Source organism: Dendrobium catenatum, unplaced genomic scaffold (assembly GCF_001605985.2).
Source record: "Dendrobium catenatum unplaced genomic scaffold, ASM160598v2 fragScaff_scaffold_847, whole genome shotgun sequence".
Classification (NCBI taxonomy): domain Eukaryota; kingdom Viridiplantae; phylum Streptophyta; class Magnoliopsida; order Asparagales; family Orchidaceae; genus Dendrobium; species Dendrobium catenatum.
In genome coordinates, this window is record NW_021319309.1 from 860,625 (window position 1) to 879,927 (window position 19,303).

The 19,303-nt window shown below is 34.1% G+C and overlaps 1 protein-coding gene across 1 annotated transcript in view; it reads left to right on the plus strand.

The window, feature by feature from the left end:
- The window catches only part of LOC110104034 (uroporphyrinogen decarboxylase, chloroplastic-like), a 23,532-nt gene extending 21,198 nt beyond the window's left edge, over positions 1 to 2,334 (plus strand). The window contains exon 5 of the mRNA XM_020832970.2: positions 2,173 to 2,334. Coding sequence (XP_020688629.1) covers positions 2,173 to 2,334 — 162 coding nt within the window. The remainder of the gene's footprint in view (positions 1 to 2,172) is intronic.
- Positions 2,335 to 19,303: the final 16,969 nt, after the last annotated feature.

Genomic DNA, 19,303 nt, shown 5'->3' on the forward strand with positions numbered 1-19,303 from the left:
ATTAATTAAGATAATTAATTAAATCTTATTAAAATTATTTAAAATCATAAATCATAATTAATTTATAATTAATTATAACTCATTGATATTAATTAATTTTAATAAATCATAATTAATCAATAATAATTAATAATAATTATATTTTATAAATTATAATAAATTAAAATTAATTTTAATCAAATTTAATTATAATTAATTAAATTAATTATAATTATCTTGATTAAAATCAATTTGTAATTAATTATAAAAAAAAACATGATTAATTAAAAATAATAATTCTAACTAATTATAATTAAAATTACATAATTATAATTAAGTATAATTATTTTATTTATAATAATTTTTTTATTTACCTCCCTCGGTTCGACGGATTTATGGGATTTGGCCGTCGAAGCATGCGCAAGGGAGATAGTTACCTTCACAGCGAGCCGCTCCTGTTGTTGCTTGAGATCAAAATGTCGTAACTTCCAGGCCGCAGGAAGGGAAAGTCGTTCGAAGAGCAAAGTCGGACCAGCCACGAAGGAGATGGGGAAGCGGCGAGCTCCCGTTGTTGATCCCGATCAAAATGTCATGTATTCCGATCCGATAGCAAGGGAATGACGTCGAAGGAGCGATGTCGTCTAGCCTCGAGGGAGCCGGAGAAGAAGCACGAAAGGGAGGAAGTTACTTCTACAGTCGCCGAGCTCCCGTTCTTGCACCCGATCAAAATGTCCTAACTTCCGATCCGTCTGGAAGAAGAGAGCCAGAGCAAGAGAGATGAAGTCGGAGGCTGTGAGGAGTTGGATCGGAAGAGGACTATGCGTGTTTGATCGAGTGGAGAAGTCTCCCTTTCGCTTTATAGACGGGAAGATGGAGTGCGATCGAGGACTCGTCGCAAGATTTGCGCAGGAAACACGGAGAATCGACTGGAGCGGCGCCGAATTGGTACATATCCAGGATTTCTTGCAAGATTTCGGGCGTCTTTTCGACGTATACGAGGTACGCTGATTTTTTTTTTTTTGTTATTACATGGAGGTCAACAAAATCATATCCTTAATTAAGAGGATATATTCTACCATAATCTCCTTATATAGTTAAACATTTATCTATCACCTCCCAAGTACTCTACTAGTAACTACATGAATGGGATGCACATTTAAATTGGTACCATTTGTGCTGCTTATGGGGGAAAAGGTATATTTTAAATTGAGCAAGTCAATACCCAGCTCTGTTTATCCTTCATGCGGCTTTTCATCTTGAGCATACTTAAAAAAAAGTTTTTTACCCATATATTAGGTATTAGCAAACAAATAATCATCTAAAAATAGGGTATGGGTGAAGTTTCTTATAATTTGGATGGAATAGTTTTTTTAAGGGTGTAAGAGCTTAGTTTTGTTTGAAATGCCTTGTATGTGGACGACGTTCTTTATTTTTTATTTTGCGGAAGATTTAGATTTGCATGTACAATAAGAATCAAACATAATTAATTATCTTAAAAAATGCTACATAAGCTAATACATAACCTGCTGACTGGGCACCATTTCAAATGTGAATGTATTTGAGGAAAAAATCATATTCCATTTCATATTTCTTTTTGGTTGCCCGAATGGAAAACTTTTATGCGACGTGCTTTTGTTTTTTGTGTTTTATTTAATCATCGTCTTTCTACCTTGCATGCATAATGTCACCAACATTTTGAAGTTTTATAAGTACTAAAAGTTGAAAATGTTGAATAGAAGTACTCTCATACTCTAAATATGCTGTTAAGTCCTCGTTAAAAATGATGAAGTCACTTTGATACACTTCATAGTTTTCTGTGTCTTCTACTTTGCTTGGTTATCTCACAGTTTTGAGCATAAGCACACACAGGGTTGTGCGCACCCATGGTGATATGTATTGATATGCTTGCATGCAGACATGGTGATTTGCTTTTTCGTTTAAAAGTGAGATAGGCAGAAAACTTATTGATTGGCTGACTAAGACATTAAAATGCATTTATCTTCTAGTCTTTTGAATGATACTTCGGCTAGCTGCCAGAAAGAAGTATGAGTCCTCATAACATCTGCATATTCTTCTTGGTTAATCATTTTTTTAATCTCTAATGTTATTTCCTTCATGTTTGTTTTATCTTGCTGCAGCAGTTTGGCATATCTTAATGTCTTCTGTTAGAAACCAATGTCTTGCTTGATTCAGGTAAAAGGAGAAGCTGCTGTATTAGGCTTTGTTGGGGCTCCTTTCACTTTGGCTTCTTATGTTGTAGAAGGCGGTTCATCTAAGCATTTCTCAAAAATAAAGAACTTGGCTTTCTCTCAACCCAAGGTAACTTTCTGCTTATCTTTATCAGCAATTTGTTAGTTTGAAGTTGCCCTCAATACATTGTTGTATTTTTTTGTGCTTAACAAAGGCTGCTCCCTGTCTGTCTGGAGTAAACTAGGAGCCGGCCCTTATTTGGGGCCGGCTAGACTAGTTCATCTTGGATTGGTCTATCAATACTCCCCTCCCAAGGAACCACATTGTCCTCAAGGTGGAAGGACAGAAACTGGTGTTTCATCCGCTCATACGGCTCCCAAGTAGCGTCGTATTCCAGTTGGTTTTTCCACTTAATCAACACTTCCTTAGTTACTCCTTCCCCTTATCGTACTCCTACAAACTCCACTAGTTACTGAACCACCTCTAAGTATCTGTCTGTGTCACTGGTTGCTTTGCAATTGAGGTGTGCTCCCCTATTGCTCTCCTAAACTGTTATACGTGAAAGACCGGATGTATGGCCACAGTCGGCAGTAGCTTCAATCGATATGTCACTGCTCCGATCATATCCACTATCTCAAAAGGGCCAAAGTATTGTGGAGCTAGCTTCTCATTCCTCCTACTAGCCACAGTCCGCTGCCTTTAGGGACGAAGCTTCAAATACACCTTATCCTCTACCTCAAACTAAATGCTTTCAGATGCTCATCAGCTTGCCTTTTCATAATCTGTTCGGCTCTCAATAAATATCTTTTCAGTTCGTCTAATATCTTGTCCCGCTCTTCCAGGTATTGCTCCACTGAAAAGACTGACGTGCTACCCTGCCCAATGTGCACCAAGTGAGGCGGATCCCTTCATACAATACTTTGAAAAGAATCATCTAGGACGCCTAATGGTACAAAGTTTTGTACCAATATTCTGCCCACGCCAACCACTTAGTCACATTCGAGGTGTCTCTGAAGCAAAACAATCTGAACAACTCCCTCCAAAAGTGACTGAGGAACACCTTGTCTCGATCAAACACTATAGAATTTAATATCCCGTGTAATATGATCGCCTCTCCAATAAAAATTGATGCCACTGTTACTGTTTTGTAAGGATGTCGTAGAGGGATGAAATAAGCATATTTGCTCAGCCTGTTCACTACCACTAGAATAACTGTGAACCCATCAGATCGTGGTAGCTCGTTTATGAAATCCATGAAAATCTCATCCCATACTCTGCCTGGGAGTGCCAATGGTTGTAATTGCCCTCATGGAGCCATTGTCGTATTCTTGTTCCGCTGACACACCTCACACCTGGCCACCATCTCCTTGACATCATTGTGCATCCCTTCCAATATAATTTAATAGCCAGTCTTCTGTACGCTCGAATGGCCCCCAGCATCTCTCCCGTGGAACTCCTGCAATAAGTGCGGGATATGAATTGAGGTTTGTGGATCGCCTGATATAGAAGTCTCTCCCTTTCTACTAAATAGCCCGGATGACTACTCTCATCTTTCAACAAGTCCTCTCTAATCTTTCTCAACTTCTGATCCTGCGCACTCTGTTCCTTAATGGCCCCCCAATCCAACATAAGCGGAATCTAAATGACTATCTCCTGGAGTTCCCCCACTCATCTAGATAAGGCATCAACTACCTTATTTTCCAGCACTAGTCTATATTGTATCTCAAAACCATATCCCAACAACTTTGATAGCACCTCTGATACTCCTCGGTCATCATCCTTTGCTCTAGTAAGTACTTCAAACTCATCTGGTCTGTCCTGACAATGAAATGTCGACCCAACAAGTGAGCCACACTTCTGAATAGCCAATAAATGGTCATCAATTCCCTCTCATAAACGGACTTCAGCCTAGCTATGACCGTTAATACCTCGCTAAAGTAGGCTATGGGTCATTCCAACCCATACCCTGAGGCATCAGTCTCCACCACAAACATCTGGCTAAAATCAGGTAATGCTAGGATGAAAACTGCAGTCATGAATGTCTTTAATGTCTCTGTAAAAACCCCAAAAAATGCTGAATCGTACCATAACGACACGTTGCGGCGCACCGCGACGAAAATAGTCAAAGTTTCAAAGTTGTCGGATTTCGACGAAATAAATTTTATAAATTTCTACGTTTAAATTCGTTCGTTTTGATATAAAGAACGTAGGTTAATTTGATAGGAAGTACTTGTAGATGTCAAGTATTTCCTATCAATCTTCGAAAATAACGAGCTTTATCTACCAAAATTCACACAAAACCACAAAAAATAGTAGATAATTTGTATTATTTGATGAAAGGAAAACGATAGCAAGATACAATTGATCCTCTATTCGAAAGGAGGATCGATCTCTCCAAAATCTCTAGACGCCGTTAGAGCCCAAAAGAAAACCTAAATCTAAGAGATATCAAATTTCAGCCAAATTCTAGATGCCTTAACCCTAGGAAACTAAAGTATTTAATGCATACAAATTAAAAGGAAACCCCTAAACAGTCCCTACATTCAAATTTCCCTCACAAATCCCTCAAAAATCCCTCCTAAATCAGCTAGTTGGTGCTTGTAGTGCGGTCGGCTACTAAAAGAGGCGGACGCTCAGCCTCGGTTCCACCTAGGCCGGTCCCGTGTGTACCGGCTGGACCGGTCCAATGGACCAGTCTAACAATACTCCTCTCCCAAAGATCCACCTTGTCTGCAAGGTAGAAAGACAATACCCTCAATTCCTTCTTCATCACAAACGGTAAGAACCTGAAGAGTTCGGTCCTTACACCTTTGTCCCGACGTATACCTCTCGTCACATCTGAAACAGAGTCCCTTTGCACTCTTCTTCTATAATTCTGTCTCTGTGAGCTTTTTGAAGCTGTCCCCAGGCCTTCCTCCTACAGTCTTTTCCTTTGAAGTCCCCTGAAAAGTCTCCGGTGTTGGCTCCTTGGATTTTAATAAGGTGGTAGTCATCCTGTACGGGCCTCCTGAGCTGCTGCCTCCTGTCTCTTCCTCTAGGTGCCTCTGTTCTTCTACCAATTGAGCTAGCTCCATAGTCTCTCCCAAGTCACGAGGCCTCATTACTCTAACCGCTGCTCGAATCTTTGGTGTTAATCTCTTCATGAATTCTTCCTCTAGCACTATCTCAGAAAGGCGGTCCAATCGACTAGCAAGGTACTCGAATCTCTCCAAGTACTCCATCACTGAACCCTCCTGTGTCAAGGCGAAGAACTGCTCGTAGAAATCTCCTCTCCTGCCAGTTCAGAAACGTTCTACCAAATAATTCTTGAACTCTCTCCAACTCCGTATGGGTCGTCACATGTCCCTCCACTGATACCAAGACAAAGCCTTCCCTTCTAAACATAGGCTCGCCGCCGTCAATCTCTCCTCTGCCAGCCCATTGACGGCGAAATATCTTTCTACTTTATAGATCCACTCATGCGCATCCTCCCCCTCAAAGATTGGCATCTTCAATTTCCTCACCCTCGGGTCACACCCATTTCCCCTAAATCATCCATAACCTCTCATTCCTCAAAGCGGAGGTGCTCCCTAATTGTCACGATCTTCCCTCTGACGATCATACCCAAACCATTTATCAAAATTCCCTCTTATTCTTTCAAAATTAGCACCCCAGCGATCGAAATCATCCACTGTCCTTACAAATTCAGCACCCATTCTTGCATAGCCAAATGCTCATCTCCTCCCTAAAAAGTGGTTCTAGAGGAAGCATTCCGTTTTCTCCCTCCAGGATCTTCACTTCTGGCTTTTCCCTTCCCCTAGACGTGTTAGGGTTCCCATCTCTTCCATGGTCGCCGATAGTTTCATTTACTTTCGATGTCACCGGTTTGGTTTTACCTTCAAGCAATTTCTTCAACATGTCTTTCACCACGACGAACTTCTCCTCCATTTTTCCTCAAAATCTATTTTGAGTTGCCCAAGTTCTCCCTCCTAAACTTTCACTTTCCTTCTGGCCATTGGTTCCCCTTCGATCGACGTGCTCTGATACCAATTTAATAGGAAGCACTTGTAGATCTCAAGTATTTTCTATCTATCTTCAGAAAACAACGAGCTTTCTCTACCAAAATCCACAAAAATAGTAGATAATTTGTATTATTTGATGAAAGGGAAACGAAAAATAGCAAGATACAATTGATCTTCTATTCGAGAGGAGGATCGATCTCTCCCAAACCTCTAGACGCCGCTAGAGCTCAAAAGAAAACCTAACTCTAAGAGATCAAATTTCATCCAAATTCAAGATGCCCTAACCCTATGAAAACAAAGTATTTAATGCATACAAATCAAAAGGAAATCCCTAAACAGTCCACACATTCAAATTTTTCTCCCAAATCCCTAAAAAATCCTTCCTAAATAAACTGGTTGGCGCTTGCGATGCAGTCGCTTACCGAAAGAGGCGGGCATTCTGCCTCAGTTTCTCATGGTCCAGTCCCGTGTCGATCGGCTGGACCGGTCTTACACAATTTTGCTCGGATTGAAAGTTAAAAATCAGCAAAGTTTTATAAAGGTTAATTATTTAATAACCCTTTTATGTTTTCATGAAATAAAACATGTAAAGGGGCAATTTGGGCTTTTGGAAAATCCCTAACTGCCTAAGGAGTTAAAGGGATCGAATCCTTTCAGTCCCTACTCATTCCATTCGGTCGAACGTGACAGATGGAGAAAAGGGGGGGGGGGAGCGGTAAGGCTCCAAGGTAGAGGCTAGGGAGATTTTCTAGCGACTTTCTTTAGGGCAAATTGAAGAGGGAGACCTAGGGAAGAAAGAGGTGAGTTTCTAAACTTAGATTTTCTTGTTTTTACTTGGATTTCATGAGGTGAAAATTGCAAAAGATTTATTGAGGGGTTTTCACAGATTGCTATGCCATTAACCAGTTTGACTCAAAAGGCAGTTAAATTCGAATGGACAGCTCAGTGTGAAGAAGCTTTTCAAAGATTGAAGCAGTGTTTAATCACAACTCCAGTACTAACTATTCCTTCAGGATCATATGGATTTCAACTTTATAATGATGCTTTATATAAAGGGTTGGGATGTGTATTGATGCAGAATGGAAGAGCCATTGCCCACGCCTCTAGACAACTAAAAAATCATGAAAGGAATTATCCAACTTATGATTTGGAATTAGCCGCTGCTATCTTTGCCTTGAAGATGGAGACATTATTTGTATGGGGTAATGTGTGAAGTTTTTGCTAACTATCAGAGTTTAAAGTATATCCCCACACAAAAAGAATTTAATCTAAGGCAAAGGAGATGGATGAAACTCATTAAAGATTATGATTTGGATATCTAATATCATTCAGGTAAAGTAAATGTGGTTGTAGATGCATTGAGTTGGAAGACTTCCGGCAGTGCCAACTGGATGATTACAAAACAACATGAGTTGATGAAAGATCTAGAAAAGCTAGAAATTTTAGTAGTTCAACCCAATGATGTAGAGATTATGATTTTAAATCAGATGATTATTTAATTAAGATTAAAGGACAACATACGAGAAGCCTTATCACAAGATGCAGACTTTAAGAAAATCATAGATATGATTAATGCAGGACATCCAAAAGAGTGAACTTAATGATGATGGACCGCCTCGGTATAGAGACAGAATTTGTATTCAAAATTTTGGAGACTCAAGGATATTCTTCAGGAAGCACACTATTCAAGTTATACCATTCATCCATGTAGCAACAAGATGTTTCAAGATTTGAAAGAAACATTTTGATGGCTAGGAATGAAGAAAAGTGTGGCAGAAGTAGTGGCTAAGGGTACTTCTTGCCAAATGGCCAAGGTAGAACATAAAAAATAGGAGAATTTTTACAGCCCTTATACCTGAATGGAATTGAGAAGATATAACCATAAATTTTGTGGTTGTCTTACCTAGGTTCAGAAATGGTTATGATGTTATATGGGTGATAATTAATACAACAACAACAACAACATCAAGCCTTTATCCCACTACGTGGGGTCGGCTACATGAATCCTTTTTCTCCATTGTGTCCTATTAAAAGTCAAATTCTCGTTTAAATCTAATAAAGAAAGGTCATCCCTAATATTTTCTAACCAAGTCTTTTTAGGTCTACCCCTACCTTTCTTAACATAAGTCAAATCTAATACCTCTACTCTCCTAACCGGGTCATCTCAAGGCCGCCGTTTTATGTGACCAATTGAAGACAACACAATTAAAATTAGGTGATTTGACCACATGCAAAAAACATAGAAGATGCAGCAATTAGAATAGTAGATAAATATAATCTCGAAGAATTGGATTGGTCAAGTAGAAGGGATTAGACCAAAGGTAATATTGATACACAGAGAACAATAGGATTAACATCTCTTACAACATTCAACTATAATAAATTAAAAAGTGAGGATTATAAAAACAGATTATAGGTTGGATAAGATATTGACGATGGTGAAATATGAAGGATAACATGATGGATTGCATGTTTTCTATAAACGAGAAATGAGTGAATAATTTTATCTTGCTAGAATGTACATAAAAGCACTATTTATGTATTTCTAAATGATACTCGGGTTCATTCAGTTGATATAAGAACATAACGTAAACTTCAAAATCTTGAAAAGTAAACTGCAAGATCAAGAGATGATGATAGCTAAAAAGGGTTGATTGTGAACAACAAAATGCAGCTTTAACTAAAAAGGAAAAAAAGAAATCTTCCTATCATTAAAAAAAAATAATAATAATCTCTAGTTCATATCTTAAAAAGTTATCATAGCTTGCACTAAGACAGAAATATCTATCATTTGCTAACACTTTTGAAAGCTTTCTAAGGGGCACATGACAATTCACATATCTCATGACTAAATAGCTATTGTAGCAATACATGTAACAAAGGATGGAATCATAAAGATATTAGCAGGACCAATGGACCATCAAAGGCTTTATTCGTATAGAATAAGCATGAGACGGCTATAAAGATGAGTGCCAAAGAATAGGCTAACATGAAAGAACTCACAATAATTAGGATTACCTGCAATTTTAGTCTAATAAAAGCCACAAATCAAATGAATACTCGATTCCAACAAATCATTAGTTATGTTATCACTTACTAGATGTATGGATCAAGAGGAATCAAAATTGGGCATGACTATCTATTGATTAATATTGAACTCCTTGATACATAATCCCTAACAAGTGGCACTAAAGACAGAATTTCAGCTGTGATCTTCCTTCATTTGATTTATGATGTTTATGAGCTCTTAGGTAAAGGTCCATGAAGAACAATATATTTGCCAGTCTTCAAACATAGAAAAACTTATATATTGAGACCCATGCTGTGAAAGTTGTGCTTGGTTCCTAATGACAAATTACATACGTTGTCAATATTTCTACCAAAGATGTGGCTCTTCTTCTCTCACTATCACGCTTTTGACTCCACAGCATTTGTGCTCATCAAAATCAACATATAAGTTCTATATTCAGGGCTCTTGATTGAATACCTCTTGTGTTTTCACCCCCTGAAGCCGAGACCAATATCTCTTGCAGAAACTTTAGGATATAACTAAATTCAACTGAAAGGTACATGCTGTAGCAAATAGTACCAGAAATCCTTCTACCTGTGTATTTAACTGCATTTATTTTCTATCAAAATTCATAAAATTCTTGTTCCATAACCATAAAGTTGGTTCGAGAAATATTTCAAATACTAACAAGAAACTACGAATGGCTCATTTCATTACACTTTGAAAAATTGAAAGTTGACAGTAGGTAGAGAATTTGATTCTAGCCATTGCAAGATCATACAAAAAATATAACTAAACAAAAATTTCATAAGGATGGCTGCAAAAAACAACTTAAATCCACGCGCAACACACCAGAATAAAATTTTCAAAAAAAGTGGCTTTCTTAATGACAAAAATACAACGCATATTTACATGAAATAAACAGTCGAGTGCAACCGCAACCGATACTAGCAAGTAGTAACGCAACTGGACAATACACACCACATAAAAACCTTCCACCTTATTGTTTCACACAATGAGTCAAGAAACTTTTAAAATCATCTACCTCTCTACCAACATGTCCATTTAAATCTCCTCCAATAAAAACTATTTCTCCAAGAGGTATATTTTGTATTAATTCTTCTAAGTCATTCCAAAAATTTAATTTAGAACTCATATCCAAACCTACTTGAGGAGCATAAACACTTATAATATTAACAATCTTATCATCAACAACAATCTTTAAAGCTATAATTCTATCTCCAATCCTATTAATTTTTATAACATTATCCTTTAAACTCTTATCTATAATAACACCTACACCATTTCTAGTACGACTCCTACCCGAATACCAAAGTTTAAATCCTAAACTATCAATCTCCTTAGCCTTATCTCCAACCCATTTAGTTTCCTGAATGCACAAAATATTTAACTTCCTATGAATCATAATATCTATTAATTCCATTAATTTTCCTGTAAGGGAACCTATATTCCAAGTTCCTATCCTAATTTTAGTTAATCAAATTTGCACATTTCTTATGTATCAGACAATTTGATGTTGTTAAAAAAATTGTCAGTTTATATGTTAATGAAATTGTCAAAGTTCATGGTGTACCAAATCTATAGTATCAAATCGGGATGAGAGATTCACATCCAGATTGTGGAGAAAAATTCAGGAAGCTATAAGTACGAGATTTACTTTTAGTATAACTTTTCACCCACAAACTGATGGTCAATCAGAAAGAACAATTCAAATTTTAGACGATTTGCTCAGGCTATGTGTACTTGATTTTGTTGACAAGTGGGAAACACATCTAGATTTGATTGAGTTTGCCTATAATAACAGTTTTCAATCAAATATAGGTATGATTCCTTATGAAGCATTATATGAAAGAAAATGTTGAACCCATTTATGCTTAGCTGAAACTAGGGAAAGTAAAATTTTTTGTGCTGACTTAGTTAATGATGCTACTGAGAAGATAAGGTTGATCCGTGACAGGTTAAAAACTGTTCAGAATAGATAGAAGAAATACTATGATGTTAAGTATAGCCAGTTGAACTTGAGTTAGAGAGTTTGTATTCCTCAAGGTTAGTCCAATGAAAGGTGTCAAAAGATTTGGCAAAGTAGGAAATTTGAGTCCAAGATATGTAGGACCTTTTGAAATTTCAAAAATGATTGGTAATGTGACATATATGTTAATTTTGCCAAGACATATGTGCGTAGTACATAATATATTTCATATCTCCTCTTTGAGGAAGTACATTTCAGATAAAACTCAAAAATCATTATTGAATCAGTGGATATTCAACCAAATCTAACATTTATAGAAGAATCTGAGAAAATCATAGATTATAGTATTAAGCAACTTCGAAGCATAGAGATTCCTTATGCTAAGGTTTTGTGGAAGCACGGATCTGAAAAAGATGATACTTAGGAGAAGAAATCATAAATGAAAGAAAGTTATCCTCATATGTTTGTCTAAGGTATGATTTTATTTTTTTCCTTTTAAATTTAGAGGACAATTTTTTTATTAGGAGGAGAGAATTATATAGGAAAATGTTGAATTGTAGCGTAACAATGTGTTGCGGCGCACCGCGACGAAAATAGTCATAGTTTCAAAGTTGTCGGATTTTGATGAAATAAATTTTATAAAATTCTACGTTTAAATTTGATCGTTTTGATACAAAAAGTAAAGGGTCAATTTTGCTTGATTTGAAATTAAAATCGACAAAGTTGTATAAAGATTAATTATTTAATAACCCTTCAATGTCTTCATGAAGTAAAGCATATAAAGGGGCAATTTGGACTTTTGGAAAATCCATAACCGCCTAAGGAGTTAAAGGGACCGAATCCTTTTAGTCCCTAGTCATTTCATTCAGCCGAGAGGAAGAAGGGGGGTGGCGGCAAGGCTCCAAGGTGGTGGATAGGTTGATTTTCCGGCGACTTTCTTTGGGGGAAATTGAAAAGGGAAACTTAGGGAAGAAAGAGGAGAGTTTCTAAACTTAGATTTTTTACATTTTACTTGAATTTCATGAGGTGAAAATTCTTGGATTCCTAAAAAAATTTAGAATTTTTAAAAGATAATGTTAAGAAAACTTTGGAGAGGATTTTAATCATGAAAATGAATTTTTTCTCAAATTTTATTAGGTTTCAAAAAATTAGTATTTTTCTGATTTTTTTATTTCTATGAAAATTCTTTAACTAAAATGGTTCCAAATAACATTAGGATTGTTTTTAATGGAAGAAATTTAGATATTTTACAAATTTTTAATTTTCCTAATTTTTAATTTAAAATAATTCAAAAATACTTAAGCCCTAATTATTAATTAAATGATGGAGAAGTTTTGACTTGCTAATATGATGAAATTAATGCAAATTTAACTTTCAAAATTATAGTTTTCATGCTAAACCAAAAATAGAGATTTTTTTTTAATTTTTAGGAAATGGTCAAAAAGTTCAAATAGGAAAATTATGAATTTAGACAAATTTTTTTTAAAAAATTAAAATTTAATTAAATAAAAAAATAATTAATATTAAAATATTAATTAATGAAAATATATTATGTTATGAGTTAGTAATAAAGTAGTTTATTATTTTAGGTGTTGATATAATTGCAGATATACACCACAAGAATAAACGGTTACTTAATGAGATAGATGCTTGTATTTCTCTTATTTTCATAATTCTTATTATCTAAATGTTAATGTTATGAAAAATGAATTAATTTTAGTGTTTTTTATTATTATTGAGTTGAAAATAGCATGTTTGTTCTTTACATATTATAATGCAACAAGAAAATATAGATATTGTAACATTTTTCTTTTAGATCTATTGGAATTCCTACATGTAGATATGCATAAAAATATCATATTAAATAGAAAGATATGATTGAATGAATGTTATCATTTTTCTTACGATAATGCATAAAAGAATGTGTATATTGATACGAAGTATTAAATGGTAAAGACAATTGATAAAGAAATATATGGCTCATCGGTGCAGATTGAAAATGAAAGCAATGGCTAAATTGAATGTGTAATTGATCAATACAAATTTTTGATACTTTTGTTAGTGTTGTATAAGTTATGGATAAGTATTACATGTATAAAAAATATAAAGAAAATGATGAAAGAAAGAGTGTTATGAATAAATATTATATGCATAAAAAACATTAAGAAAATAATGAAAGAAGGAATGAAAAGGGTTAATGTTATATGTAAAAAAAAGGTCATTTAGAATAACATACATAATAAACATGCAAGATACTACTTTATAACAACTGTATTGTTTCTTTTTATAGTTATTTATAAACTGTAATATAAAAGTGGCGTGCATAATATATTTTTCTTTCCTTGATTTATAAAATTGATAAAAATGCATGTAAACATATTTAAAAATTTTTATTCCAATAAAACATATTTAAATATCATCCAAATACAATTGAGAAAGAGCCACTAAACTTCAAACAACATCTTCATTACATTTTTTTTTTAACATCTTCATTACATCATTAAACAAAAACATGAACATATAAAACTATTACAAAGAGTTCATAACATTCTAACAATATTTTATAACATGACATAAAAAACAATCACAAAGAACCTGTCTCCTTGCGTTTCACTACGATGGTAAGTTAAAGGTCTATCAGTCATCACTGTTTAACAGGTTCTCCTAAAAAAAATATCCTCACAATTAGGGTGAGCTAAAGCTCAACATGTAACATGCATTTCTATCAATTTCATAAAGATAGGAAAGTAAAATACATTATGCATACTATTTTCATATTTCAGTGCATAAATAATTTAAAAAAGAAACAATACAAGTGTCATGAATTCATATCAGTATGCTTATTATGTATGTCATACTAAATGATAATTTTTTTTTCTTTTCATATGTCAATAACATTTTTCATTTTTTTCATAATTTCTTTTTTGTTTTTTATGCATAAAATACTTATCCATATCTCATACATCTGTAATAGAAGTATAAAAAAATTGTACTGATCAGATACACATTCAATTTGGCCATTCATTTTATTTTTTATTATTTCTTCATAAGAGCATTTTTTTAAATTGCTTCAAAGAGCCTTTTATCATTTGTTCTAAAGAGCCATTTGCCAATTACTCTGAAGAGCCCTTTACCATTTGGATACTCCGTGCCAACATATACCTTTTTTATGTATTATTTATCGTAAGAGATATAATAACATTTATTCAATCATATATTTCTATTTAATGTGATGTTTTGAAGCATTTCTACATGTAGGCATTTGAAAAGAACTAAAAGAGCATGCTAGATTATTCATCATTTCTTACATCAACACATAATATGTACGGGAAGAATATACTACTTTCAATTGAATAAAAAAACTAAAATATAAGACATTTTTCATAAAATTTAGAGAAGAAATATGAAATTAAAAGAATTATAAGTAACTACCTCAATAAGCAACAATTCTTATGTGTGAAATACATCGTTTATGCTTGTGATGTCTATCTTCTCTTATTTCCAACACTTAAAATAATGAAAACCTTTAGTACTTAATCATTAAATATAATTCATTTTCCTTTAATTAATATTTTAATATTAATTATTTTCGGATTTAATTAAATTCTAATTTTAAAAAATCCAAATTATTGTCTAAATCTATAATTTTCTTATTTTAATACTTTACCATTTATTAAATTAAATTAAAATAATCTCTATTTTCGATTTTGCTTTAAAACCATAATTTTGGAAACCAAATTTTCATTAATTTCATCATATTATCAAAATCTCCCCATCTCTTAATTAATAATTAGGGCTTAAGCATTTTCAGATTATTGAAAATTAAAAATTTGTGAAAAATCCTAATTTTCACCATTAAAAACTTTTTTATGCCATTTTGAACAATATTAGTTAAAAAATTTTCATAGAATTCAAAATTTGAAAACACCCTAATTTTTGAAAACCTAACAAAATTTGGGGAAAACTTTAAATTTGTGATTAAAATCTTTAAATTTTCTTTAACATTCTCCTTGAAAAATTCTAAGTTTTGGAGAAATCTTAAAATTTCCACCTCATGAAATTTAAGCGAAATGAGAAATTTTTATGTTTAGAAACATACATTTTTCTTCCCTAAGCCTTCCTCTTCAGTTCCCTCTAAGATTTACCGCCAGAAATCGCCCTAAGCTGCCGCAGGAACACCTTGCCCGGTGCCCCTTTCTTCCTTTCTCATTCGCTCTTTCCCTTATTTGGCCGAACAAAGAAGGGATTGAATGTTTCGGTCCCTTAAACTCTTTGGGATGTTGGGGAAAGCCGAATGACTTATTTGTCCCTCAGATGCTTTAGTTTCATGAAGAATAGAAGGATTATTAAGTAATTTACATTTTAGTTACCTTTGCCGATTATTAATTTTTAATCCATGTGAAATTAACCATAAGTTCTTTATATAAAAAACGATCGAAATTTCATATAGAAATTTATAAAATGTAATTCATCGCAGTGCGTTGAAATGTGTTGTTATCCTATAATTCAGTATTTCCGAGTTTTACAATTCCCCTCTCCTAATAAAAATTTCGTCATTGAAATTTACATGTAACTTCTAGTTACATAAGCAAGAAAATAAAAGCATATCTTATTTAAATAAATGAGTATAATTTTCTTTCATTTCTAATTTTTTCTCCATATAACATCATTTTTAGATTCGTACTTCCACAAAACCTTGACAAAAGGAATCTCTCTACTTTGAAGTTGTTTAACATTGTAATTTATGATTTTCTCAGGTTCTTTTATAAATGTCAGATCTGATTGAATATCCACTGATTAAGTAATGATTTTTTGAGCTTCATCTGAAATGTATTTCCTCAAAGAAGAGATATGAAATACATTATGTATTCCACTCATATGTGTTTACATAATCAACATGCAGGCTACATTTTCAATTCTTTCTGAAATTTCAAAAGGTCCTATATATCTTGAACTCAACTTTTTCATTTTGTCAAATCTTTTCACACCTCGAGGAAAACAAATTCTCCAACTTAAAATTCAACAGGTCTGTGCTTAGCATCATAGTATTTCTTTTGTCTATGATGAACAACCTTTAACCTGTTACAGATCAGACTTATCTTTTCAGTAGCATCATCAACTAAGTCAGCACTAATAATCTTCCTCTCTCCAATTTCAGCCCAACATAATGGGGTTCGACATTTTCTTCCATTCAATGAATGATTCATTAGGAGCCATACATATACTTGATTGAAAATTGTTATTATAATCAAACTCAATCAAAGCTAGATATGTTTCCCACTTGCCACCAAAATCAAGTACATATAGTTTACACAAATCTTTTAAAATTTGAATTGTTCTTTCTAATTGACCATAAGTTTGGGGGTGAAAAGCTGTACTGAAAGTAAGTCTTATACCTATAGCTTCTTGAACCTTTCTCCACAATCTGGATGTGAATCTCCCATCCCGATCTGATACTATAGATTTTGGTACACAATGAAGTCTGACAATTTCATTAACATATAAACTTGCCAATCTTTTAACAACATTAGATTGCCTGATATGTAAGAAATATGCAGATTTGATTAACCTATCAATTATCACCCATAAAGCATCATAACCACTTATGGACCTGGGTAAGCCAACCAAAAAATCCATGGTTGTCTTCCCATTGCCATTTAGGTATAGGTAAGGGCTGCAAAAATCCTCTTAGTTTATGATGTTCTACCTTAACCATTTGACAAGAAGTAGACTTAGCAACTACTTATACTACACTTTTCTTCATTCAAAATTTTTCTTTCAAATCTTGATACATCTTATTACTATTTGGATGAATGATATAACTTGAATAGTGTACTTTCTGAAGAATATTCTTCCTTAAGTTTTCAAAAATTGGATTACAAATTCTGCCTCTATACCGTAACAATCCATCATCATCAAGTTCATTCTCTTCTAGATGTCCTACATTAATCATATCCAATATTTTCTTAAAGTCTGCATCTTATGACAAAGCTTCTCATATCCTGTCCTTTAATGGGGATTGAATAATCATCTGATTTAAGATCACCATTTTTGTATCATTGGGCTGAAGTGCTGAACTATTAAAATTTTTAGCTTCTCCATATCTCTTATAAACTCAAGTGTTGAGTAATCATCCAGTTGGCAATATCGGGAGTCTTCCTACTCAATGCATATGCAATTACATTTGTTTTGTCTGAATTATATTGGATATCCAAATCATAGTCTTTAATGAGTTTCAGCCATCTCATCTGCCTTAAATTTAATTCTTTCTTTGTGAAGATATATTTTAAACTCTGATGGTCGGTAAAAACTTCACACCTCACCCCATACAAATAATGTCTCCATATTTTCAATGCAAAAATAATAGTAGTTAATTCCAAATCATGAGTTGGATAGTTCATTTGTTGATTTTTCAGTTGTCTGGAGGCATAAACATTAACTCTTCCATTATGCTTCAATACAGATCCTAACCTTTTTTTGTGAAGCATCACTATAAAGCTGTAATCCATCTAACCCTGAAGGGATAGTATCTGAGCAGTCATCAAACACTACTTTAATCTTTAAAAAGCTTCTTCACACTGATCTGCCCATCAAACTTCATTACCTTTTGAGTCAATATGGATAATGACATAACAATTCCTGAAAATCCTTCAATAAATCTTAGGTAGTAGCCAACTAAACCTAAAAAACTCCTGACATCTGTCACTGTAGCTGGTTGTAGCCAATCTGCTATGGCTTGCACCTTATGTTGATCCACAAATATTTCTCCATTACTGATTACATGCCCCAGAAAATTAACATTATTTAGCCAAAATTCACATTTAGAGAATTTAACATACAACTCATTTCCTCTTAATGTTTGCAATACAGCTTGTAAATGATTAGCATGAACTGTTTCATCTAGAGAGTATATCAAAATATCATCTATGATAGTAAGATATTTGGAACAACACGATCTAAATCTTCCCTTATTCTAAATATAAAGCTTGCAATAGCAGGCATATAATTTTTGTTTCTTGCTTTAGGAGAGTAGAAGCTCATAACTCTATGCGAAAGGCTGACAGTTTAAACACTTATTATCTGACCAAGCTGTGAATCTTTGCAAATCCTTTTTATTTTTTATTCCTTAGAAAAAGGATTTACGTAGCAAACCCTACATGATGGGATAAAAGCTTCTTGTTGTTGTGTATTATTATGACACGAAAGAGAAATTATTGTGCCTGATTACCTATTTGCGAGGGGACATGGAAATATCTTGTGCCAATTTCTGAAACCAAAATTTTAAAGGAGCTTAAGAAACTTTTGGATAATTTTAAGGATAAGTTATGTTCATGGGAGTGTCATTTGTTATTCCTTGTGGGCTATCTTGTCTTGATTAATTCAGTTCTTACATTCATCCCAATCAACCTGACCTACGTACATGTACTTTTTTTCTATGAGATTTATCGTTTTGTTGTTTCCATTAGCTTCCCTAGTTTCTTTTATTCCTTATCATTAGCTCATTCTTAGCAGCATGATAGCTGGTATCATACATGTTAAGTTATTAATAATTCAAAAATTCTGCTCTTCGAATAAAATATTTTTTTACAACAATAACAACAACAACATCAAGCCTTTGGCCCACTACATGGGGTCGGCTACATGCATCCTTTTTCGCCATTGTGTCATGTTAAAAGTGAAATTCAAATTTAAATTCAATAAAGAAAGATAATTTCTAATATTTGCTAACCAAGTCTTTTTAGATCTACCTGTAACTTTCCTAACATAAGTCAAATCTAATATCTCAACTTTCTTAACTGGGTGTTGACCTCTAAATATTAACCAATAGAACAAAAAATCAAAATACCTATAACCCGACAGATCCTAGAATTCTGCCGAAATCCTTCGCAAAAACATGCCGAAATCCCGCCGATTCGGCGCCGTTCGCGTCGCTTCCCTGCAAATCCCGCAACGACGGCCTCGATCACTGGTTTTTGACGCCTTTAAAAGCCAACCGAGAGGAACTCCTTCGCTGCTTCTTCTATTCGCTCTCCACACACGAGAATCCCGAACTCCTCCTCACTGTCTTCCGACCTCCTCGACCCAAACTCTCCCGCTCGAAGCCAGATCCCATCGGATCCATCCCGATTCCCT